At 44.6% G+C, this 26,444-nt stretch overlaps 1 protein-coding gene and 1 long non-coding RNA gene across 6 annotated transcripts in view; one reads left to right on the forward strand and one right to left on the reverse strand.

Moving 5' to 3' along the window:
- The window catches only part of Cacna2d3 (calcium voltage-gated channel auxiliary subunit alpha2delta 3), an 873,532-nt gene that overhangs the window by 171,245 nt on the left and 675,843 nt on the right, over window positions 1–26,444 (reverse strand). For all 5 annotated transcript variants that reach the window (XM_078038406.1, XM_078038403.1, XM_078038405.1 and 2 more), the window contains 8 exons: window positions 21,852–21,923; window positions 21,506–21,567; window positions 19,961–20,028; window positions 15,127–15,172; window positions 14,891–14,988; window positions 11,875–11,968; window positions 8,457–8,552; window positions 2,139–2,260 (listed from right to left, as the gene is read on the reverse strand). In XM_078038406.1, the coding sequence (XP_077894532.1) occupies window positions 2,139–2,260; window positions 8,457–8,552; window positions 11,875–11,968; window positions 14,891–14,988; window positions 15,127–15,172; window positions 19,961–20,028; window positions 21,506–21,567; window positions 21,852–21,923 (658 nt within the window). The remainder of the gene's footprint in view (window positions 1–2,138; window positions 2,261–8,456; window positions 8,553–11,874; window positions 11,969–14,890; window positions 14,989–15,126; window positions 15,173–19,960; window positions 20,029–21,505; window positions 21,568–21,851; window positions 21,924–26,444) is intronic.
- LOC144375067 (uncharacterized) lies at window positions 1,914–18,785 on the forward strand. Its single transcript, XR_013434458.1, has 7 exons — window positions 1,914–2,336; window positions 5,030–6,385; window positions 6,790–6,897; window positions 8,418–14,240; window positions 14,740–14,810; window positions 15,049–15,249; window positions 16,011–18,785. It is a non-coding gene; the product is annotated as an uncharacterized LOC144375067 (long non-coding RNA).

The following is a 26,444-nucleotide window of genomic DNA, read 5'->3' on the forward strand; positions in this document are numbered from 1 at the left end:
TAAGTTGGCAACTGTAGCTCTGATTCATTAGATAAATCTTAACTGATCTACAAGATTCTAATTTTAATCTCGGTGTTTCTGAGCAGAACCATTCTAAACAGAGAGAACAGGAATGATATCTATACTCCAAACCCTTTATTAGTGTTGTAACTACACGGCATTAGTATTAGGAGGTTTTCTATTCCTAAGGGTGGTTCCAATACTAATGAATTCAAAGATGTGGAGCACCCATAGTTAATAACTGTTAGGTGCTCAATGTGTGTGCATTGACTGGAATCCAGTTGAATCTAGAAGCTGGGAAGGCAAACCTGAACTTGAATACACTCATGACCAAAGCAATTATGAGTTTTCTTCCTGACCCAGCCCAAGCAGTGATAAAAAAAAAAAAATCAAAACAACAACAACAAAACCAGCTTCTTTTCAGTATTCAACACACCGAAGAAATGAGGAGAAAGACAGTACTTGGCCATAATGACTTGTGCTTGGTCATTATTTTAAAGATTTCCCTTGTATCTACAGAAGCCACGAACACATTAAATTTCTTTTCAGTAGATGATTTATGTTAAAAGTTCAGAGAAAACTGTAGTTTACAAAGACCAATGCCACAACAGTTTTAATTAATCCATTTTTTGTTTGTTTGTTTGTTCATTTGGGTACCAGGGATTGAACCAAGTGGCACTCAACTACTGAGCCACATCCCCAGCCCTATTTTGTATTTTATTTAGAGTCAGGGTCTCGATGAGTTGTGTAAGGCGTGGCTAAATTGCCCAGGCTGGCTTTGAACTTGCAATCCTCCTGCCTCAGCCTCCTGAGCCTCTGGGATGAAAGGTGTGTGCCATTGTTCCAGGCTCAGTTTGTTTATCTCACACATGATTCTTTTAGGACAAACAGTGAATTATAAAGCAAACTGGCACTAGGGTCTATCACAGTCAATTCTATGTGTCCAGAAACCAGAGAACAACCCCACAGCCCCTCCCTGTACAGTGTCACGCAAAAGCCACTCTGTCACAGAATGCACTCCATGGTCAGAACAGCAAGCTCAGTTCTACTTTTTTCTTTTTTTGGGACTGGGAAAAAGGAAGTCTCCTGAGAGAGAAAATGATGTTATTGTTGCTGGGTGTGTAGCAAGATGAGAAACTTCACCGTATCTTAGTTCATTCAGAACTTCAGACGCTTGAAAATTTACATATGGGGAAGCATGCATAGGAGCATCTGTCCACAAAGGACTTAAGCCAAAGGGCACAGATTCAAAGACTCTCAGACAGGAAAGGAACCCAACAGAGGAAGTAGCCTGGAGTCTCACCCAGAGAGAGAATCCCAGGAAGGAGAGTTTCCCTTAGGGTGGAGTTAGGAATGCTTGGAAAGGATTAACATAAAAGGGCCTGATGTAAAACGTAACCATCAACTGAACTTTCCAGAGCAATGCAAGTGTAGAACTAAGTCTCATTCATCTCCGAAACTTCTAGAACACCCATATAGAGCCTTACCCCATGAACATCGAAAGACAATGGATGCAGGAAATAACTTAAAAGCATTTCAGCATGTCTTGTTTCTAAAACGGCTTTCCATTGTTTTTTGGGGGAAGTGACTTTCTGCCCCCCATAATCTCCTAACATGTCAGGACTGGTAAAAAACCATCAGCCACAGGCCTCCCGTTGGTCACTGCAGGCCTAAGTCGGGAAAGTAGAGGCTAGACAATGTCTTGGTTCTTGCTTTTGCAGATCAGTTTAGATCAGTTCAATTCTGAGAGGGAATGGTGAACCTTTGAAGTGATTTGACTCATTGAAGGTTCCGGAGAAGTTTGCCTGAACTTTTTTTTTTTTTTAAAATGGGGCCACAGTGACATTAAAAACAAATCAAGAAAGAAATCTTCACTCAAGTTCCACAGAGTGCAAAATACCAGGCCTGCTTCCTGAAATGTCCTTTGGACACTGAATAAGTAAAGCCTTCATTTTATTTGGGGCTATTTCTCTTATGGAGCAGGTCACTGGTTCAGGGCTGGCCCCGTCATCTGCTTGGGCTCTGCAGGTTGAAGTTGGCTCCTCTCAGCATTTAAGCAGCTAGCTCCCCTACACCTTCTGCCCAGTACTCTGGCCAGCAGGAACAGAGCCCCGTCTCCCTGCAACAGGGACACCCACCTGTGCTGAATGGGATAGAGTACACGAAACTCCCTGGAATCTGCTCAGCAGCTCTTCGGTACCAGAGGGGGAAATGGTCTGCGTTAAAAATGTTCTCTTTGTCTCCAGCTTTCAGGAAGTCCCTGAAGAGGAATAAGAAGAACAACACCCTCTCAGCTAGGTCCAGAAGAACATGGTGTATCCTCCGACCTTTATCAGGTAAAACCAGGATTAGCCTTTAGAATCCTCACTTGTCATCTTGAATACAAAGGGGTCCCGAGTCAACACTGTGCACCCCACATCACTCAAAAATATCTTGTAGGGCTGGATGCAGTGGTGCATGTCTGTAATCCCAGAGGCTCAGGAGGGCTGGGGCAGGAGGATTGCAAGTTCAAAGCCAACCTCAGCAACTTAGCAAGGCCCTATGCAGCTCAGTGAGACCCTGTCTCTTTCTTAATAAAATATTTTTTAAAAGGACTGGGGATGTGGCTCAGTGGTTAAGCACCTCTGAGTTCAATCCCCAGTACTAAAAAAAAAAAAAAAAAAAAAAAAAAAATTCTTGCAGTGCTCAGATAGTCATATTAAAAGAGGGCAAATAATTTTTCCTAGTATATCCATCGAACTAATCAGACAAGCGTAAAGGAGGTAAGTCACTCTTCTTAGGAAAAGTGGGGAGTAAACATGGGCCCATATCAGGACTCTGCATCCTCCTTCCCTCACCTGGTCTTCAGACAGACCAGGGACTGCCCACCTCATTCTGGATCCCTCCCCTCCTGGCCTTCCTGCCTCCTGCCCACAGTCTGCACTTTAACCAGAGATCCCCCTGCGTTTTCCTCTCCACTGAGGCCCTAAGCAACTCAGTGAGCAGCTCAGTGAGACCCTGTCTCTAAATAAAACATACAAAAGGAGCTGGGGTGTGGCTCAGTAATTTAGACTCCAGGGTACCAAACAAACAAACAAACAAACAAACTATTCTTTTAACAATTTTGAAATATACAACACAGTACAAAGTGCTCATCCACATACCACCCACCTCATGAATCCACAGCAAGTACAAGCTCTCGTCCCACCCCAGGTCCCCACAGCCTCCCTCACTGTCACACAGCTTCCTTTTCCTAGGCCTTATCCACACAATGGTCACGTCCCTTCCCCAAGCCTCTCAAGATCTCTGAGGACAGCAGCTTTGTTCATATTTGTGTGTCCCTCCACGGAGCCTTAAACACACAGAAGTCTTTCCTTATCTGTAGTTTTGCTTTCTATGGTTTCAGAATCTGGTAGTCCACCACAGCCCCAAAGCACTGAATGAAAAATTGCAGGAAAAAAAAAATTTATGTTTGAAGTTGTGTGCTGTTCTGAGTATGGTGATGAAATCTCTTGCAGCATCCCTCTTAGGATGTGAATCATCCTTTGTCAGCGTATCCATGCTATCTATGTTACTTGCCTGTTAGGCGCTCAGTAGTCACTCAGTTATCAGCTCCACTGGGGTGGTGCTGCAGTGCTTGTGTCCAAGTGACCCTTGCACAGCAACCTAATGCTTTGTCCCCATGCCTATGCATTCCCTTCACTTCATCTCACCACCAAGGCATTGTGTCATCTCACAGCACCACAAAAGAATGGCGTGTGTGGTACAATAAGGTATTTTGAGAGAGAAGGCACATTCATGAATTTCTATTATAATGTGTTGCTATGATTGTTCCGTTTACTATTATTGTTAATCTCCTACTGTGTGTGTTTCATTAATTAAACTTTATCACACGGATGTAGGCATAGAAAAAAGTAGTGTATAGGGCTTGGTATTCTCCATGGTTTCAGGCATCCACTGAGGGTCTGGGACTTATGCCCTCAGGACCAGGGGGACTGACATACCGAAGTCCCGGTGAATGTTTTCTGACGTGACTCACCTCCAGAGAGCCACATTTACTCCCCAGCAGCCTTATCTTGGTTGATAGGGCACAACTCAAGGGGAGGAAATGACTGCCTGGTTATTCCAGCCTGTGCAGGGAACTTTCAGAAAAGGAGACCAATCAGGGAACAATATGTAGGTAGGAAAAAGGCCTTCAGTTGGACCAAAAATGGGACAACTTTCAACACAGCAGTTTTCAGCATGGAGTTGGATCACATGGATCAAGGAGAGAAATTTTTAAGCCAAGTTTAAATTAGTTGGTCTCATAAACTTGGCACCTAATTTAGAATAGCATTCTGTAGTTTCAGGGTGTTATCTGGACCTTGACCAAAGAAGTAGAACTACAAGAGGAAGCCTATGTCTTTGGAGTTCACCCTCAAAATTCTCAGAGAGCTCTGAAGTCTGACACCTTGCAAGTTACATTAGATTGCCTAATTCTTTCCTAAGGGCAAAGACTTTATTCTTCTCCTTGGGGTAAGGCACTCAATATATGTTGAGTGATCACAGGATACATAAAACTTAAGATCCAGATAAGAGCTCCTCAAACATTCGAGACAATTTCCTATATCTCTTCTGTATAATAGTTTCTATTTTGTTTTTCCAAATCCCCTCAGCAGCCTGGCACCTTCCTATGTAAATGGTCTTCTGTGTTAATAATGCCACAAAATTTTATGCTATTAGAGCTGGCGGTAGCAAAACAAAAATGTTATGATACCAGAGCTTCTCCCGTTCATTCCCGGCCCTCCTTAGCAAGCTTCCTCTCCAGAGGAAACTGGAACCTTTTTTAAATTTGGTGGTAAAGGCGCTCTCCTCTTATTTAGAAGACCAATTTTGGAGTCCCAAGCAAGACTGAGAAGTTGCTCAGATCCCCGTGCTGTGCAGAATGCTGTATATACAGACTTCCAGGCTCAGCATAATAGATGAACCCCTCCAGGCACTGCTTCATTCAGTGGTAAAATCATCAGGTTTAACAAATATTGACATTTCACCCCTTTTATTTCTTCCTTAGACATGAGATTCTTCATGAACCTGACTTGGATGAATGGAGGGAGGAGCTTCAGTTGTCCAACCCACAGCAGGTCCAACAGCTGCCATCCACGTCGGACTAAGGGCACAGCCACGGCTGAGCAGAAAGTGTGTTCACTCACCCCGGGCCTGTGTGATGGAGAAATGCACATCGTCACAGATGGCAGGAGCCCTTTTCATGCAGCAGTGGGGCCTTTTTCCAGAGTCATGGGAGATGGGATACTAGCATGGTTAGAAGGTGTGATGGTGACAGTCGGCCTTTGGGGAGGCAAGGAGACAGGTCTGGAAAGCTGTACCAGCTCTGCAAGCAGGAGCCCAGAGCACTTGGTCTCAGCCAGCTCTGGTGTTTCTCGGGAAATCTGGGAGGCGCTGGCCAGCTCCCAGCAGTGATTCAAGAGGAAGCAAAGATCTGATTCTGCAGAATCCCACCATTATTCTTCAGAAGGAAATATCCTTCTAAGTAAAGGGAAAGCCTCCTCCTGGATTCCAAGGGCGATTGTGGTGCTTTATCACTGATTGTGGCAGGTCTAGTTCTAGGCAGAGCCCAGTGACTTTGGGTGAGTAACTGAGTCTCTGAGCCTTTGTTTATTCATTTACAGAATGGGAATGATAGTGATGCTGCGCTTCCCAGGACACTGACAGTACAGTGTGAATGCCAAGAGTGAAAGGGCTAGGACCTGGAAATGAGCTCAGGGAATGTACAGAGTTCTTAAAGCCCAAGGGTTTCTTGTTTTTCCTCTGTGGTTCAAGTGGAAAGTGTGAAGCAGTCCTCTGTTAAACTTCAGGCTGGGGAGGAGACTGATAACTACACCATGAAGGTGAACGTCATGAGATGCTGTGTGCTTGGTGATATGAGAGGTCATCTGGAAGCACAGAATATACTGTTAATGTTAGGGTTGATGGCCGGGTCACAGAGGCCACAAACATAACCCACCCACTTCCAAATGTAGGAGGTGGGGCCAGGAATTGTGGTCTTAGTGCCCTGACTGATAGTGGTGCAAGTTAATTCCAGGCTGAGAACTTTGTAAGATCCAGTCCTCTGTCCAGTATTTTAAGTACTTTCTTTCACGCCCTTGTCAAAAGCAGAAACAAAACTCAGAAATTCTAAAATCTTTCCAGTCATGGTTTAGAGAATATATCCAAGTCGCTGAATCTCAGTGAATACCATTGGATGAGGAGGGACAGGCAGGTAAAAGACCCTAATACAATAGATGTCAAGGTGCCTCCATACAAAACAATGATGAGTTTCTTGAAGACAGAAGAGTCATTCACCACCCAGACAATCGCCAAGCTCACATTCTGGGTCCCAGCCATGCCACAGAGAATAGACCTTATAGTTGTAAGTACTGTTCGCTTCCTGAAGCTGTTGTCCATCTGCCCGCCCTCCCTTCCTCCCTCCCTCCCTCCCTCCCTCCCTCCCTCCCTTCCTTCCTTCCTTCCTTCCTTCCTTCCTTCCTTCCTTCCTTCCTTCCTTCCTTCCTTCCTTCCTTTTCTTCCTGCTTTTGGCACTGGGATTGAACCCAGGAGTGCTTTATCACTGAGCTACATGCCCAGCCCTTTTTATTTTTTATTTTGAGAAAGGTTTTCAGTTAATTGCTGAGGCTGATCTTGAACTTGCCATCCTCCTGTCTCAGCCTCCTGAGCTGCTGGGATTACAGGCGTGCAGCACTATGCTGGGGATCCAGCCATAATTTTTTTTTAATCTTCACAATAATCATAGGAGATCATAACCTCACTTTTCAGAAAGAAAGCACAAGAAGCAAAATGGGTCAGATGCACAATCCAGATTCCCAAGTGTGATCCTGTCATCTTTCAAATCCAGCAAGAGAGTGCAGCTATCAGACCTATAAGGTACCACGTTTTGTTTCTGCTATTGGTTTTTTTTTTTTTTTTTTTTTTTTTTTTGGTAATGGGGATTAAACCAGTGCTTAAGCACTGAGCAACATACCTAACCTTTTTTATATTTTATTTAGAGACAGGGTCTTGCTGAGATGCTAAGTGCCTGGCTAAGTTGCTAAACTTGGATTTGAATTTACAATCCTCCTGCCTCAGCCTCCCGAGTCACTGGGATTACAGGCATATGCCACCATACCTGGCTGTTACTGTTTTTCTATTAGCTTGTTGTCATCTCGGTACCCGAAACAGCCTTGTGAGCATTAGATAATCTGGTCCTGTGTCTCCCTTTGCTCTCTGGATCCTAACAATATGATATGTGGCTCTCTCTGCCTTTTAATTGTTCTTAGAAACTGATCCTCTGGAAAAAGACTTGTGCAGGGGTCAAACAACTAAAAAGGCATTTTTAAAAATCAAGTCACAATGATGGTGAACTTCATAAATGATAAACATCAGATACTGAGAGAGAAAATCCTTGGATTGGGAGTGTTCAAAGGTGGCTTTCCAAAACATTTAAAAATTGATCTGTCTGCTATTTTACCAGATTTAGTTCTATAAGTAAGATTCTCTGGTTGGTGTCAGGGTCTCATCTAACAGAGGTGCATTCAGTGCTGTTGACCTGGGGCTGGAGGGGTAGAGAGCATCTCCTCCTTGGAGCCCTGATGGGTCAACCCTTCTCAACAGTCAGGGTGGTAGGGGTTTATTGGCAACCTCTGAGCTCACACACTTATTTGCATAGATACTCCACCTTGCTGAATCTTAGGCTCCATTTGTCCCTGGCCTAATAATGCCTCTTCTATGGAGAAAAGAAAGTGGAAAAATTTATTAATGGGATCAAAATTGATGTCAGATTATCTACTGGCTCTGGTAGAACGCCCATTTGGTGAGTGAAGGGCCCTTGGCTCTCTGAAGACACGGGGCCTGAAGAATGGACTCAGCTACTCACAATCCACTGTCCCGTGGGATGTTCTTAGGAGTGCAAGGAGACATCGTCAACCCCAGTGCCTCTAGAAAGTCCACCACCGGCTGTGGAGCTCTGCAGACCCTCATGCTTAGCACAGAGGCTCAGAGGTTTCTTAAAACATAAACCCACCAACAAACAACAGATTTGAGGTACAGGCAGGAATTCCTCCCCATCTCTGAAGAACAGCTGAAGGCCCAGGAGCCATTCCTGAGGAGACCAGCGCTTCCCCGCTCTAGCTGATTCCCATAGCAGCAGCAGCAGCAGCATCTCACATTTTCTAAAACGACTCACCAGGCAGGAGAGAACTCCAGATGGTGGACAGAAGCCAACAAGCACGAGGAACAAAGTGTGGTAGAAGGGCCAGCCGGCAAGTGAACACATGCACTGAGGCCCCCATGGTAGAACAGAGAGGAGAAATAGTAGCAGGCGCAGGGGCCCCTGAACTTTGTTTCTACCAGTGGTGGAATCAGTTATATATAAATAAAAAAAATTTAAAAAGTATTTTGCATTTTAGGAGCTCACCGGGCATCTGCAAAGGAGTCCTCCTACTTACTGATTGGTGAGCTGCTCAGCCCCAACGAACAGGTTGATTCTTGAGAGGCCCGTGCGGGTGCCTAGGAAAGCCACCTCTACACCCTTGTCGGAATTCCTGAAAGAGAACAGCCAACGTTAGAGAGTTGCTTCTGGATAGTGAGGAGATAATGGCTTTTGCATTTCAAGACTCACAGAATGTTTTACAAAATAGCAGCTCTGAAACCTGAACTTTCAAAGAACTAATAGACTCACACATAGGCCTGCCCACACCCATGTACCAAGTACAGAATGCAAACTATGATCCCTTACAAAAGCCTTCATGGTGATACCTGCAGAATAAATGAAGAACTTTCTGTCAACATAAGGTGCCTGAGAAAAAATGTGCTTCAGCTCATAAACACAAAGTTCCGGGCCCAAGCCAGGTGCTGGGTGCACACTTGTAATCTCAGAAGCTCAGGAGGCCGAGGCAGGAGGATCACAAGTTCAAAGTCAGCCTCAGCAAAATCAAGGTGCTAAGCAACTCAGTGAGACCCTGTCTCTAAATAAAATACAAAATAGAGCTGGGGATGTGGCTCAGTGGTCAAGTGCCCCTGAGTTCAATCCCTGATTCTCACCCCCTCCAAAAGAAAAGTTCTGGGTTCAGGTTCAGAAAGAGAAGGGTGAGGGTAAGAAAGACTTTAAGGAAAGAAAAAAAATGCTGAGGGATAGATTTGTTGCCTCAGTGCTACCAAGTGTATTCGTGATCTTGAGACCATTAGTGGAATCTGCCATGAGAGAGAATTAACAATTAATAGAGCCACCGAACCCAGTTTGCAGTGTCCCACAGCTGGAAATCCTACATGGTAGAATAGGCTTTGACTTCTGCAGAATTTTGGCAGCACTGACTTATAACTTCTACCAGAGCATGGGTCTTCTTCTTGCCACCAACCCCGAAATGATAAATAAAAGAATGACTTCTTCCAATAGCCTTGTGGGGTGCTATATAGCTTCAACAAGGAAAAGTAACTTGAAAATGTGCTGAACACAATGTTTCAACTTCCAAGGTCAACTTGATGTTGGAGCAGGGTCTTCAGGAGATTTGCAATGTTCATTTTTCCAATGGAAAAAAAGCAAATGGCTTGTCTCTACCAACTGTAGAATTTTATCCTACACTCAAAGTGTGAAGAGAATGCCAATCTTTGGGTTTGCTTCTCTGTCCTAGCTGCTGGTAGCAATTTGATCCAGAGCACTATCCATGTAGTCTTTAGCATGAGATCATTTGGTCACTTGGGAGTAGTCGAGGTGGCCAATACCTTTAGGTATCTAAGGGGTGAATAAAAACCAACACAGTACATTTGTTTCTGCCTATAGCCTACTTTAATTTGGAAAGCTGGGCTGTCCAACCAGACACAGATGTGGGCTACAGAGCAAGCTACCATTTTAGAAATCTTTAGCGTATGTTAGAAATGAATCAGCCGTCTTTACCCAAGATTTTAAATTTCATGAAAGCCTGGAAGAAGCACTTCCACATTATTCAGAGGGGGAAAAAATATCTTAGGAAATCTTCATTTTCTTCTAAACCTCCAGGATCCATGCAGGTAAGCAAGACATTCCAAATTACGATGGAAATGGCTGTCTGTCCTTGGAGATCCAGACTCACGTGTTAAACTTCCTGCCTGACATCTCTGCTTGGGACACTTCCAGCCATCTTGAATGTTCATGCCTGGAAGGGACCCTGGACACAGGAAGCCCAAGCCTGCTCCCCCCTCAGTGTCTTCTGTTCCAGCAACAGCACCATCTTCCCAAGCACTGGGGATGAAGTCCTAGGAATGAACTTGAAGGCTCAGCTTTCCTCCTTTCAAAAAACAAACTCATCGTGTCCTTGGGGTCCTCCTTCTGAGGCAGGCCACAGATGGCCCTCTTCTGTCTGTGTCCACTGCTCTGGTCCAAGTGGTAAATCCCTGGGACTCCTATAGGAACCTGTACTGTGGTTCTTACCCTATTACACTCTGGTCTCTGTATAGCAGCGAGAGATTGATTTGTTTGTTTGTTTGTTTGTTTTGGGTATCAGGGATTGAACCCAGGGGCACTTAACCACAGAGTCACATCCCTAATCTTTAAAATATATATTTAGAAACAGAGCTTTGTCAAGTTGCTGAGGCTGGCTTTGAACTCACAATCCTCCTGCTTCAGCTTCCCAAGACATTACAATTGCGGGCATGCCCCACTGTGATCAGCTGAGAGATCCTTTTTTTAAAACAATGCATTTCTGATCCTATTCTTTCTTTCTTAAAACCCTTCAGTGATTTTTTCCAATACTCGGAATATAAAATCCACAATCCTGAACTGTCCCCCATTCCTGAGGTCCTGAAGGACCTGATCTTTCTGCAGCTTCATCCTTTAACATCGTCCCTCCTAGCCTCCACATTTTAGCTCTGTGGATCTTCCTGAAATTCCTCAACTGTGTGTAATATTCTTTCACCTCAGGGCCTTTGCACCTCCTGGAATGCACACTAATTCATGAACTAGTATGCATTTCCCTAACTCTAGGTCTTGTTACTATCTACATAGATTTACTTTTCCTTCAAAGCAGTTATTGCAGTTCTTCATCATACAGCACACCATAGACACCTAGGTACTATGATGGCAAATGTTCCTATCTGGTCACCTCCACTTCTCTGATACCTGGTTCAGTGCCCACCATAGGTGCACACTCCATACCTGATAAGTGAATGAATGAAGGAAGGAAGGAAGGAATGTGAGAACAGAATGAATGACAGATGAGATAGGAGGGAAGTTCAAACAAAGGAAGAAACTGATGAAGAATAAGAAAATGGGAGAACCAAAGAATGCATCCCACCCTAAGGAAAAAGGAGTGACTTTTCCTCTCATTTCTAATCTTTAGTGGGCTATTTAAAATAAGAGTAAAAATTTCAGAAAATCATAAGAAGCTGCTAACACAGTTCTCGCCCCAGTCTTTGATGTCAACTACCATTGACTTCCCTCCCGCCCTTTCCCCATCCTCCACTTCAAACATAAAACCACCGGGTTATATCTGACACCCCACTGAAATAGAGCCCTCCTTTCCCTGTTCGACTCACAACCTAGCCTGGCCCAGATCCCAAGTTCTCTCAAGTCTGTGAAGTTGAGGGAGCCCAGGCAAGGCAGGAAACGGATGCCCCCTTCACCCCCGCCTCCTCGGAAGTGTCACCCTACCTCAGCGTACCGAATTTCATGTAATGTTAAGACTCAAACAAATTACACTTCAAACCCAGGAGCTCACCGTCCAAGCCCCTGCCACTAATCTCCTCTAGCTCTTGTGGTTTGGAGCTTTGGGGAAAATTAAAGAACTTTAACACCAGGCTCCTAAAACAGTTTAGTTCTTTAAACCATAACCATATTTTGGAGACATCGGGTGAGGATATGGCCATGAAAGGGGGACACGTGCAGCCACTTACTCAGATTTGTTGAGGGCCAGGCTGGTCCAGTAGGCTTCAATGGGGGCACTCACCACTGCATCAAAAAGGACTTCTTGGATCAATTCTTTATCACCTGTAGGAGGGACGGAAGAGAAGATGGCTTTGGCTAGGTCCCCAAGAGGGGCACAGAGGGTGCTCAATAGCTCTGTTTGTTTGTTTGTTTTGGTATCATAAATTGAATTCAGGGGTCCTTGACCACTCAACCACCTCCCCAGCCCTATTTTGTATTTTATTTAGAGACAGGGTATCACTGAGTTGCTTAGCGTCTTGCTTTTGCTGAGGCTGGCTTTGAACTTGTGATGCCTCTGCCTCAGCCTCTTGAGCTGCTGAGATTCCTGGTGTGTGCCACTGTGCCTGGCTCAATGGCTCATTTTGCAGTATCCATAGCTACTTTTTAGTACTCACGCTGTGAACATATTGCTTTATGAGTTAACTTTCCACCAGCTGAAAATATAAAATAGTTCAGACACCTGATAAGTCAGAAATACGGGGCCCGTGAAACATTGCTGGGTTGTCTCACACTGCAGGTTCTACTGTCTCTCCCCATCTCAGAGTTCATGCCATGGACCTGCATGCTGACTCCCAGACTTGGAGACCAGAAGCTGATGCTCCTTGGAAAGTTGGCTCTTGTCATCCCTAATCTGTCTTCTACAACAGCCTGCCATTTGTGAGCATCCTGCTCTCAGACAATTGGAAGATGGGAAAAGAATGCCATGACTTCAAGCTATAGGGACTCTATTTTTTTTTTAACTCCATCCATTTAAGAATGTTAAAGGAGGCTGTCTAACCCCTTCCAAAGGAAGTCTTGGTAGAGCTCTGGGAAAGAGGTCAAAAGAGTAAAGGGAGATCACGAGTCTGGAGGTGGGTGTTCTAGAACTCTCTGATCCCTCTGCAAGGGGCAGCACCCAATAATCTCAGGGGGCCCACAGTCTTCGTCAAGGCTGGGAGCCAAAAAGATAAAGGAGCTGTGCTTTAAAACAAAAATTGGAATCAACTTCAATCATCATCTAAAAGACAATGGATAAATTATACAGTTATGTAATGGATTTCCACACAATAATTTAAAAAAACAGAATAGAGATAAAAGAGCAACACAAATAAATTTTAAAAACATGATGCATAGAAGCAAATATACATATTACAACTGTGTGTAGTGATTCATAGAATATCATACCATATATTATAGACACAGATGAAATATCACTTATCTGAAATGATTGGCACCAGAAGTGTTTCAGATTCCAGATTTGGGGAGATTTTTGAAATATTTGTGTGTACATAATGAGATATCTTGGGAACAGAACCCAAGTGGAAACATAAAATTCATTCACCTTTCATGTGTATCTCATACAAATAATCTGGATACAATTTTATGTCACATCTTTAACAAACTTGGGAATGAAACCAAGTTTCACAATGTTATTTTACACTTGTGGCACATCACATGGGTGCTTGAAAAGCTTCAGGTTTAGAGCATTTGGGATTTTAGATCTGTATAAATGTTTAATGTGAAAAACAATGAAAACAGTATATATTACTTAGGAATATCTTTCTGTGTACTAATAGCATAAAGTACATGAAAATGACGAACACGTATGGTAAGGCCATTATTTCTGGGAGGGAAACGGGACAGGGCAGGGAAGGGTTATACAGGGGCTTCAATAATTGGTGATGACAAGTATATCTCCACATCATGTACAACCACAAGAATAGGAAGTTAGACTCCATGTTTGTATAATATGTCAAAATATACTTGACTGTCATGTCATCTAAAAATGGAAAAATTTTAAAAATCCTTAAAAAAAGTACATCAAGCAAATATGGCAAATTATTAAGAAAATGACTAGCAACTAAAAATTGTACTTTTCACATTATCTCAATGCTTTTGGTTTTGAAGCATATATCATTAAAAACTAAAATGAAATGAAAAACTGAACTTATCCGAGGTCCATCTGGTCCTTTCTCTCCCAGAGCACATCCCCCAAAATAAACCCATTCCATCCTATGTGGTTTAGTGTCTGGAATTGCTGTGGGGATCGCCTAAGATGACACGTCATGCACTTTTCACATTATTGAATAAAGGATGTTTGTGAGAGGGGAACAGGTGCCATGCTTATTTGGGGCCGGGTGGGGGTGGCTTCTCCACCCACATAGCAACTGCTGGGGCTATCTTGTGATTGTACAGGGTCTACTCCTGTCTTGGGGGAGCATCCAGACCTGCTGCTTCTCCCCTCTGCCTTTGGGCACAGCCATTGGCCACCTCTTACCCACCCACCCAGCTCTCCAGAGGACACCTGGTGGAGGAAAGGAAGAAGAGCATCTAGCTGTCATGACAAGCAACACGGGTGGGTTGTAGCTGCCCTCTCAAGAGAGTCAGGAGACCTAGATTATGGATTTACAGGAAATAATCCTATTTTCTGCCTTGGTTTCTCATTTGTAAAATAAGGCAACTGGCTGAGCACCCCAACCCCACTCCTCCTGTCTGTCTGTCTGTCTCTCTGTGGTACTGAGTATTTAACTCAGGGGCGCTCAACCACTGAGCCATATCCTCAGCCCCTTTTTTGTATTTTATTTAGAGACAGGGCCTCACTGAGTTGCTTAGCAGCTAGCTAAATTGCTGAGGCTGGCTTTGAACTCAAAATCCTCCTGCCTCAGCCTCCTGAGCCCCTGGCATTACAGGCGTGCACCATCACGCCCAGGCAGCTGAGTTGATCTGATCGTCCCCTCCCAGGGGTGACATTTCCATCCCATTCAATTGTGGAGACAAACCTAATGCAAAGAGTCAAACCAGGATTAGAACTATGCGACCTTCATTAAACTATGGTTTTCCTCCTGCTCCTACAGAAAGCAGATACTTGGCTGGGTTTAATGTGACTGGGAGTCCACACCAAAGCACAGCTTCGCTGAGAACTGAGGCAAGCCATGGTTTTGAATTCAGACCCTATCCCCTCGCGCCCACCCATGCGCGTAGTGTGCGTTTTGAATGTGCACTCACATTGCAGCAGCGGCTCTTTGCCTTTGAGGTAGAGCTTGATAGCTTCTAGTTGAGACAGGTGGCGGTGCTCTGGGTGCAGGTCTGTGTTGCAGTAGGACCTGAGAACATGAACAAGCGCATAGGAATAGTCACTGCTTCTTCCTTTGCCTCTGAACCAGGAAAAGAAAAAACTAGAAATCAAAGAAAGCAGCAGATAACAGTTGCCCAATGAAGAGGAAGGACGGTTGAATTCTTACCATTCGTCTGCCAAGGACACATCAGGGTGTTCCAAGTCATGAAGGCCTGGAAGTCAAGGAGAAAGGGCTAATGAACAAGCAAAGTCCCCGCTCATCCTCCTGTGTGCTTCAAATATTTTAAGGGTAAGGCTGTGGGGTGGGTCAAGGGTAGACATTAACTCTCAAAAGTGTCTGGGAATGAGTATTCCAGACAAAGGGGTCAAGTTAGAGAACTTGTCCAGGCAACTCTCTCTCCCAGTCTCCACATTGCTCTGCCAGTACTGCCACCTTCCCTGGCCACACACCCCAGGGAAACCTTAAGGCCTTAAAGTGAGTCCCGGGAGGGCCAACTTAGAGACACCAACTCTGGAGTCCCAGGCAGTCCGAGATGGGAACTGGCTTCCACCACTTCATTCCTCTGTGATGTTAGCAGGTTACTGTATTTCAGTAAATGTTCACTTCATCATGTGCAAAGCAGGAATGATAATCGTCCCTAGCTGATGGCTACTTGTGAGGGTGAAATTATAGGTTGAACCATATGAAATGGTCACTACTCAACTGCTTTTGACCAGCAAAAATTGCTAGTTGTTACAGAATCCTAAGTAGAAGTGAGTCATATGTCTAGGAAGGTAGTGAGGGGTGTTGGGGTTTTCAGGGAATCCGGAAGGTTTTATAGAATGTTCCAGACCACCTTAACTCTGTGCTAGGGTTTGTCCCCGGGAGGTGCATGTGCTGGAAGCTTGGTCCCCAGTGCACTGATAATGAGAGGTGGGCCTCGTGGAATGTGATTAGATCATTGGAACACACTCTCGGAGGGATTATAATGTAGTTCTTGAAGGACTGGGTTAGTTCCCACAGGAGCAAAGACTGAGCTTGATCCCTCCTCCTTCTCTTGCTTCTTCAAGTGCACAAGTGCCCTGACTGCATGTGTGATTCCCCTTTCTGCTACTTGGCCATGTTATTTCACAGCCAGAAGGCCCTCATCAAAGGAGGCCACCTAATCTTGGACTTTCAGTCTCCCAAACGGTGAGCTAATAAAACTTGTTACTTCAAAAAGAGCACCCAGCCTCAGGTATTCTGTTATAGCAACATGAAATGGGCTACGACACATTGTGAAGACCCTGGTTTTATTTGCATCTTCATGGGCCTTGATTTCACTGGGCTATCAGCAGACTTGTACTTTGAGTGACACCCTCAGGCACTTCTATGATGCTTATAGCCTGTTTGAGGAAGCCCATTTCCCAAATGACTAAGAGTATCTCACCACACTCAGGTCTCCAATTTCCTTCTCAAATATGTATGCAGAAAATAATCGTGAAATAGTTGACCTATCACTGCACAATCTCACTTGATATTTTTGAGATTTGCTTTTTTTTATTTTCAATATTCTGTTTTTACAAATTAATTGTCAATTATTTCCCACTTGATTTTAAGGAAGTGGATAATAATAAGATGGAACATCAGGCTTTAACACAAAACTTGGAAATGTCATATCCACTCTGATTTATATCAACTACAGGTCATAAGTAATACCACATAACTCATGAACTCCACAAGATAGTTGAATGGGACAGTAGTGGATCCTGAGGACAATCCAGCCATCCGGATATCTTTTCTTCCCTCTCTGGTATCCCTCTCTCCTTTTCTTTCTTCCCTCTTTCCCTCAATATTTTTGCTTAGAAACCACTCTACACCAGATACTATTCTAGGCCCCAAGAATATATCATGGAATGAAACAAAAATCATGACCTTAATGATATTTAAAATTTAGTGACAGAAAAAAAAGATAAGTAGATAAAATTGAGATTAAAATATACAGCAAGTCAGCTGGTAGAGTCAGGGATATGAAGGAAAAGAGTGTATGGGATAAGAGAAGAAGGGCCACAGGTTGACAAAGTTAAGAGAGAGTGAGTTCCTTTTTTGATTGTGGTGACCATGGAAGGCTTCCCAGAGCAAGTGACTTTCAAGCAAAATCTGAAGAAGGAGAGAGAAATACATATGCAGACAGCAAGAAGAATGCTTCTTAAAGGAATAACAGGTACACAGGCCTTGAGGTGGATCTATTCCTTCCTGGAATATTTCTTTTTCTTTCTTTTCTTTTTCTTTTGGTACCAGGGATTCAACTCAGGAACACTTTATTTTATTGCTTTTCCTCTGAGTTCCTAGGCACCAAAGAAATGTAATTGTTCTCTAATTCCCTCACTTCTGGCTTCAGTCCTTCAGACAACATCATATCTCCTGATGATTGCTACTATCAACCGTAACGGCATAAACTGTAATTTGTTAAAAACACTTTTTGTGTATAATGCACATAAAAGATTTTTTAAAAAGTGTTCAAGGAGATCCAGAAGAGACACTGTTCCCACAGGTGGATCCCAGTGCACAGCTTCAGGCACGGTCATGACCCCACAGACTTTTGAGCCAAGTCCACCAAGGCACCATCTTGGTAGAATCTGGCCTTGGCAAGGCATATGGAAAAATTCCTACATTCTACAGGGAAGCGTTCCTGATGGAAGAACCTATTCCACTGTGGTTACCTTGTCCAGAGAACTCCTTCCCTTTCCAAGAACAGAAGAGAACACTGGTCATGCCATGGCTCTTGGAGATTATGAGACCCTCTCCTAGTTAGCCTGAGGGGAAGCAGCTCTCTTGGAGTCTGTTACTCAGCCAAGTTGGCAGGGTTGGGCGTCCTGTATTTACAGAGGACCAACAGAGAGAGGAAGATCTGTCCTCATTTGTGTGGATAACCACTCTCCCCCTTGCTGAGGAGCATTCATGCACTAATTTCTTGCATGGTGGTTAGAGTGAGCTCTGAAATCCTCTCTATGTGTCCACAGAGCTGAACAGCCATGGAACAAATAGGAACAAGATAGTGACCCCCCAAAATGATCCAAAAGACAGTGCAAAACAACTGTGTGTGGGGGGGCATGGGGGAAGGAGAGAGAGAGGATGAGAGCTGGGGAGAGGACTGGAGAGGGAGGGAGAGAAAACAGAGAAAGGAAGGGAGGGACAGGTCCACATTTTTCAGAGTGACTAAGGGGACATAGAAGATCCATGTCATCTGTTAGCCACCTCTCCTGTAGTTCCGACTGCGAGTTCTCTCTGTTTTACCTCGGATGGCTCAGATATGAATTTTTGTGTTTATTGGGCAGTGAATGTCCACAGAGCCACACAGTTCATAAAGCTAGAAAATTCTAGATGTTAAAATATACTCTCCAAGAACGCTTCCTATCTTGCCCAAATGACAAAGTTGCCTGTTTCTTCTTGAGAGTCTCTGGGAAGAGAGGTGTTATGGTTTGGATGTGAGGTGTTCCCAAAAAGCTCATGTGTGAGACAATGCAAGAAGGCTTAAAGGGAAAATGACTGGGTTATGAGATCCTTAATTCAGTGAATTAATTCAGTGAGTTAATCCCCTGATGGGATTAACTGAGTGGTAGCTGAAGGCAAGCAGGGTGTGGCTAAAGGAGGTGGGTCATGGGAGGCATGGCTTTTGGGTATGTTTGTAGCTGGTGAGTGGAGTCTCTCTCTGCTTCTGATCATCCTGTGAACCACTTCCCTCCACCACACTCTTCTGCCATGATGTTCAGCCTCACCTCAAGTCCCAAGGAATGGAGCTGGCTGTCTATGGATTGAGACCTCTGAAACAGTGAGGCCCCAAATAAACTTTTCCTCCTCTGCAATGGTGCTGGTCAGTTCTGTTACACACAGTGGCGAAAAAGCTGACTTAAACAAGAGGCCACATAATTACCTCTGTGGTGGGCACATACTGGGTTCTGCCCAGTGAGCTCCTCCACTCTGGTCTTTTCATTCTGTAAGATCTCGTGATCACCAGGGAGACAAAACCCAACACCTGGGAATGTTTCAGGGACAATCGGCAGGAAACCAGAAAGCCACCTACGGAATTTGGTGCCTTGGGGACCCTCACATTCCCCACTCCCTGCTCCATCCATCGTCTGAATGAGAAATTTACTGCATTAATTTGTATGCAGTTCTAACCAATGAAAACCTGGCTTGGACCTATCCCTCCTATTCCTAGCCTTCCCTGGAACCCCCAGAAACCTTGTTGATCTAGTCCGAATCCTTCTCCATGAAGATTCAAGACCTTAACGCCCAGGCTGGGCAAGTGACTCACTCAGGGTCCCTCAGGGAGCAGAGTCCTCCAGAGCCCATGTCCAGCCCTCCCCACATGCTCATGATCATGGGAAGGTAAACTTTTTTGGACTCGTGGGCTGTTGGGAGATGAAAAGGACAGTATGTGCGTGGCAGCGATTTTACAGTTTACAGAGTTGCGACAGCTGCTACTGTTTACCGGAGTCACTGTGCACTGAGGCTTTATGGAGACGGGAAGCTCAGAGAACAACAAGGTGCTACTTCCTCTCTCTGCATCTGTAAATCATTCCAATGGTCACATTAGCCTTTGGGCCAGGGCTGCCATGAAACTCAAGTGAAATCTGTGGCTTAACTGCCTACACCTCTGTTCTCATGCTCCCACACCCACCAACCAGGGCTTGAGTTTTTGCATTAATTTCTATTGCTCCTGGCACTGATCTTTAGGTAAAATATAGCTGGTGAACAATCCCTAGGAGTTGCCCTCGCAACTTTGTGAATTCAAATAGAACCTAGATCGATTCAGTCATCAGGAAGGCCACCCCTCTATGGGGTTCCCGCCCATTCTGAAATCGAGGTGATTTTGGCAACAAAGGCAGACCAGGGAGCAAAGGTTTGAGTCAAATGCATAAGGGATGAGGCAGAGGTCTGAACCATGAACAAGTTCCTCAGCTAACTTGTAGCTGGCTCCCGACCCTCCCTCCCACACCACAGAATAAGGCCAGCCAAGGCAGTAGTAGCACATTACCTTCCTCGATGGTCACGTTCCCCCGAAAGAAATACTTCCCATGGCCTCTGGAGAGCGCCACACCTAAACTGTGCAGAGAAACAAAGCAGACCTTGAAGTCCATGGCATCGACCGGAATAGACTTGCGGGCTAACATTTTTTTTTTTTCCTCTCTCTCTTTTTTAATTTTTTAAATTTTCCATTTTCACGTTTCCATTTCATGTTCTGTAAACAATTTTTTCCAACAGTTTACTTTCAAAAACCTCACTGATTATAGTGGGTGTTGGTTTTTCTTAGGTTGGAGCAACTGCTTCAAAGACATTTCTGATTGGAAATGCCAGCAGCCATTGGCCGCCCTGGTATTTTCAAAACGTGTGGCCAGCAGCTCACCCCTGGGGCAAGTCCTTCTCTGGGATGTCCTCCCAAGGGCCACTCAAGGGCCACGTACCCTGCTCCTTGCTACCACCTTATACTCCAAGGCCCTACATGCAGGCAGAGATGGGTCTTTCCAGAACCTGAAAGTTTGGGACTAGAGAAGATCGACCCTTTCTCAAGGACAAAAAGAAAAGTCCTCGTTATTGCTAATGGGCAGCCACATGATTGGGTTGTGGGCTTCTGTTCCCAGGCCTCTCTCTGGGCCATAAGCTTTCCACACTCTCCCTGGCTCGATTTAAGCAACTTTCTGTTTTTTTGCCTCCAGTCAGAGACTCTGTTTTAGAAATATAGTCTCTTCCTTTGGCACACTTGCTTAGCGGCTCATGAGTTCCCTGATTGCTCTGGTTCCACATGGAACCCGCCCTTGATCCTTGGCAGCCTGCGACAGTAATGCTGGAACTTACTTTTCAGATTACTCTATAGAGACAGTAAACTCTTTCTCTCCTTAGCTCTGCCAGATACCAGTGCAGGAAAAAGGAAAGAGCATAGGTGAGATGATTTTTTTTTTCTTTTTACAAACTATGTCACAACACCAAGTTAATAGTGGCAGACGACTTTAGAAGGCTTACATATGCATCTGAAAGCAGGCAATGAGGCAAAACCAATTTTTTTTTTCAGGACTGTTACAGAGGGACAACAGGAATCAAAGGTAGACGAGCAACAGGGGGACAGTTCAGAGAAGTCAAAACAGAAGCACAACATGTACGGATGAGATGCTACCTCTGGGTTTGAAGGATTGTCTTTGAGTCATGAGAATGGAAGGCAAAATTGGACCCAGGAGGCAGCGAGTTAGATGGTGGAGGACGTTGATATAACCCCTCTGAACTGGTCTCCACCCTTCATGGGGAAACCCCAAAGCTTTTTTTACTTTTTATTCTATTTTTTCTTGCTCAGTAATGAAATGCAAAGCCATGACCAATCGAATGAGCTCTCCTGGGTGAGCCTGAACCATCTTCCCCCTTCTGGAACATAAAGACCAAGCAGCCTGGGAAAAGCCCCTTCCTCACTCTTTCCAGCCTTTCGGCAGGGTGTTTGTTATCTTCAGATGATGAGCTCTGAGAGCGTCAGCAGGTTTTGTACAAACACACTGATGGGTCTGATGGAATGTCCATGTATTATGGTCAGCTCTACCTGAAAGGGGTACCCTTGATGTCTGTATAATAGTAGTCATTTGTCATCACCAAAACCCGTTTCTAGATTGAAAGAAAACAAAAAAAAAAAAGTCGTAGAGAAAAGAAAAACACGGTTAGTCGGCTAGGTGACGGTTTTTTTTTTTTTTCAGAAATCAATAAAAATAAACGGACACGCTATGATCAGGTTAACGGTACTACATGAATCTCGTCTGAGATAAGTAAAGACAAGAGAAAAATGATCTCGGCGAAAGATATTTATTCCAGATAGAGCTTTCAAAGCTATTTTCTTTTCCACAGCGGTTTGTTTTAAATTAAGCAGCAAGAATGTTTGAGAAAAAATGTACCCCTTTGTCCACTGTCTTCTTCACCTCCATGGAAAACTTGCCCGTCTTTCGATTCACCATGGCGTTTCTTAACTAAGAGGATAAAAGGAAATCTGGGTGTTAGTTCTTTCCTGGGTTGTGCACACCTCGAATCCTTAGTGTGAGCACTTTTGATGGCTTGTGCAAAACAGAGATGAGATTCCCACTCAACCTGGGGTGCTTCTGCCGGTTGGGCAGCATATTGTCTGCTGATCTTTAAAACAGGACAAACACCCTTGTACAGCCAGAGAGAGGCCAACATCAATGAATAAATGACTTTCAACTTCAATTTGGGGTCCTGGAGGGAACCTCAGGATAGGGACAAAAGAGCCCCTGCCAGGCAGGTTCATCCCTACAGAGCCAAAGAATGGACTCCCAGCCATCCGCTAAAACACTCATGCAAGAGCATCCCTGGGGACAAGTCCCATTTTCACAAAGGGTACTGAATAGTCACGAAGAAATCATTTTTTTTTCCCAAAGATAATCAAGTTAAAGACATTTTCCTACCCAGTAGTTTAAGGGGAAAATAAAAACAAAAGACCCATCATTTGGAAGACAGGGATTAGCTTTTTATAGCATGAATCATGTTCAAACGCTGGCTAAGAAATCCCAGTCAATTAATGGCCTTGCTGACAGCGCAGTGAATGGGGGTGGGGGGGGCAGCCCAGTCTCTGATTTTTGGAGGTCCCATCTAGGAACAGAGAGTCAGGTTGTCCTCCCCCACCCCTGGCTGACCTCACCTAATTACGTGTGGCCCTTCCAGGAGTTCAGAGGAGGACAGCAGACGCCGGGATGAAAGATGTGCCGTCGTGGGCACCAACGGGACCCGACAGGCAAGGCCATTTAATGGGACAGGAGCAAAAACTGACAAGCCACAGCCCGCCAGGAAAACCTCTTTCCTAGCACAAGTCTCAGTCCTTTATCCTTTTCCCCCTCTTTTCTTCTTTGAGGAGCTTGAGTTAAGATCTGACCGATAGAAAACTGCGACGTTTGCAAGACACCTAAATTGGATTCGGGGCTGTCTAGATTTGGGTTCACATTCCCCCCATCTTCTGTGAGAAAGAGTAAAAGCATAATTTTTCGCTGGAGGCATGTATAAAATAAAACATATATTTGACTCTAGATATTTTTTTTTAACAACACATAATGGGCATTTCTGGAAATATTTTCCCATTTTTAACTTTTTGTGGTTTTGGATGGGGAGAGCTGGTCCTAATTAAGTCTACTTTCTAACTTTTTAAGAATGCCTCAATTTATCTTTAACATGGTTTTCATTTCTTCTCTTTCTTGGTGCCTGCCTAAAGCCATTTGGGACCTTCCCCTCTCAACGTTCCCCAGGCGAGTTAGAGATTAGGTAAACCCCTCTCTCTGTACAGCCCCACCCCCCACTCCCAGTAGCACAGAACAATTGGCAGGCGGCCTGGGAGGGCCCAAGGTCAGGGTCACAGTCCTGCTCTTGTAAAAAACAATCACGAAAGCAGGTTATCCTTATTGAATATGTAGTTGTGAGACACGATTGCACTGTAGCTTAGAAATGGACCGTGCAGCCAGAACTTTATGATCTTGGGCAAATTACTTACCTTGTCCGTGCCTCAGTTTCCCCTTCTGAAAAATGGAACACAATGACAGCACCCATCCCATAACGTTATAGGGAGGATCAGATGGGTTGGTGGTTAGAAGAGTTCCTGGTAACATGCTAAGCGATCAATAGATATTAACTACTCTCCATCACCATCATCACCACCATCACCAGCAGATACCTTTGCCATCTTCCTTTAAGTCATCATCCTCCTCACTCTCCCAGTGTGGTGTTGGACACCTTGCCATAGCCTAAAGAATAGGATTCAAGCACCTTTTTGATTGGTACAGACACCCAAGCTCTAACCTATGCTTTTTAAACTTTTGTGACATAACCCTATAAGAAATACATCCACGATGCCCTCTGCATCTCCTGTTTCAGTGGGTTCCACTGTTTTTCTCTGCTGCTGCTCAGTAACCACTAAATGGATTTGGTGACCTCATCCCTAACTCCCCAGGTTGAAAACGGCTGCTCTTGGCCACCTGCGAGTTAACACAGACTGAGAAGGAGAGAGCCAACCCTGAATAGCAAGGTTCAAGTTTTGCCACTGACACATCCCAGATGTCCTCTGACCTCGCTACGGCTCAATTTCTTCAGCTATCCTTCATTCTGTCAAAGGTGTCCCTGAGCGAAGATTCCCAGACCACAGGGATCCCAGGGTTCTGTTAAAGGCTGTGGTCATCAGATTCTCATGGAGCACATGTGACTGATAGAGACTATTTCCTGAGATCTAGGTGTTGGGTTACCTTTTTAAAACTTGCAAAATTGTCTTAATTATTATCCCTATTTGACATGGGGGGAACCTGAGACTTGGGTTAAGAAACTTGGCCCAAACTTTGAGCCCAAACTTGTAACCTCTGCTTCTCAAATCGGGAGGAAAAAGTATTTGGGAAAAATTACATATTTTGACGTTAATATAAAAAGTATCTTATTATTCCTAGATTTTTTTTACTCAAAGAAAAGTTTTCAAAATTGACCATTCCCTAGTCTGTGGTTTTAACTTCCCTGTAGGCTCTTCCATATGCTCCAAGTCCTGTGGATCCAGGACTGTTGGAAAAGTGCTTTTCTTTCCTTATTGCCAGAGGAGGAAAGCGGGGTTGGCAGATTTTCAATAGACTGTCTGTGAAAATATAGCATTGTGAGATTGGAACATTCTAGAAATGTCCCTTTTCTATCTGAGGATGCTGGGGCTTGAGAAGAGGACCAGTTGGCCCAGAATTACATGGTCAGTCAGTGGCATCCCTATATTCCAAGAGGGCTCTGGCACCCAGGGGTCAGGCAAGAGTGATGGAGAACAGCAGCACAGTCCATCCTCACTAAGGAGAAGAAAAACATGATTAATGGTGCTACTCAGGGTTGTCTGAATATCCTTTGAACTTTCCACTACCTGGGTCTTCAACAGGGCACAACTGGAAAAATCAAATGTCCCGGCAGAAGAAAATTGCCAAACGAATTTTGGTGTGTCCATATGTTAGCATACTATACAGTCATTAAAAATCACATGCACCGATGTTCAACTTCACACATAGTCAAAAGAAAAAAAAAAGGCAAATGAGGGCATCAGTGATACGGAGTAGCTTCATTTTTCCCTGTCAGGCATCAGTCACTTACAAGTGTGATGACACAGTGGACGTTGAAGCATCTTTTGCCACAGAATGGTCACCGTTAAAACCTCCTCCAGAATGGTAAACTACCTGCATGGCCAGCTTCCTCAGTCTGGGACCCCCACCTTTGTTATCCAGTTCTGATATCCTTCTCTAGAGCCCCCCGGGAAATCTTCATCTCCTTCAGACTCCAAACCCATCACAGCACCCATTTTTCCTGACGGCACGTTACAGATGCAGGCTGCACTCGAGTTCCAGTTTGAGCCTTCTGCCCTTACCTCCCAGGCAGAGCTCATTAGGGAAGCTTCCCTTGGAGAGCCAATGGCCACCTTAGGTTGTGTGTGTAATTACATAATGATAGCTCCTTTTCCTAATGGTGGCTCCTTGTTCACATTGGAACAGGAGCCTCGCCCTTCCCAGGGCACAGGCAGCCTGCCCTTCCAAGCCCCTAATGACATGCCACCTGGCCAGGCTGAGAGATTAAAGGGAAGGGAGATGCAGTGGATAAATAGCTCTGTCATTCTCAAGCAAGTATTCAGCCAGCACGTGGACACATACATAGATGGGCATGGGGCGCCTCAACCACAGAATTGCCCCATCATGTATCAACCTGGGTTCTTAGGGTGGGCTTTGGTTTGGGGGTCTAGGGCTCAAACATGAGCCGCAGAGACACTGGAGAGAGTATGTAGATAAATGCAATATGTGGCTGAAAATCTCGGAAATATGCCCCAAGAGAAGAGGTTTAAGGGACTTTGCTGGGCGGGGGGGGGGGGGGGGGACTTTCCATGAGAGCCATCATGGTAAGAAGAAATGTGGGTTGACTGGGGAGTAGGAGGAAAAGGCTTATGACTCAACCGAAGGGACTTCAGGCAGAATCCGTGGGGCAGGATTCACAATACCATGTGGACAAACATTGTCTAACAGCCACAATGTGCAAGGTCCCATATTCTCTGCATTAATCAGGGGACAAAAACCCATCTGCCATGAGGTACTGAAACACAAGGACTCAAGACTCAAGGGCTCTGTCTATGGTGCAATCATGTCAACAGCACAACTTTGAGGGTTGAACTGCCTGAGCTGGAATCCATGTCAGGTCCCCTGGGACCACTGCACCAATTGTCTGTCTCGGGTTCCTTACCTGTCAGATGGAGATAGCAAAAACACCTACTGCCTAGAATTGCTATGAGAAATACATGTGTTCGTGAATCCATGGTACTTAGAACACTACTGGCCCGTAGCTATATATGGTAGCTATTATTACTTATATGAGTATTCTCTATTTATAGAAATAATCATGTTCACTGTGGAAATGTTGGTAATGACTAAAATGTAATGCAGGGAAGTGGGGACACCAAACCCATCCTTAATTTCTTCAGCCATGTCTGGGAATTT

This window comes from Ictidomys tridecemlineatus, chromosome 2 (genome assembly GCF_052094955.1).
Source record: "Ictidomys tridecemlineatus isolate mIctTri1 chromosome 2, mIctTri1.hap1, whole genome shotgun sequence".
In the NCBI taxonomy this organism is placed as follows: Eukaryota; Metazoa; Chordata; class Mammalia; order Rodentia; family Sciuridae; genus Ictidomys; species Ictidomys tridecemlineatus.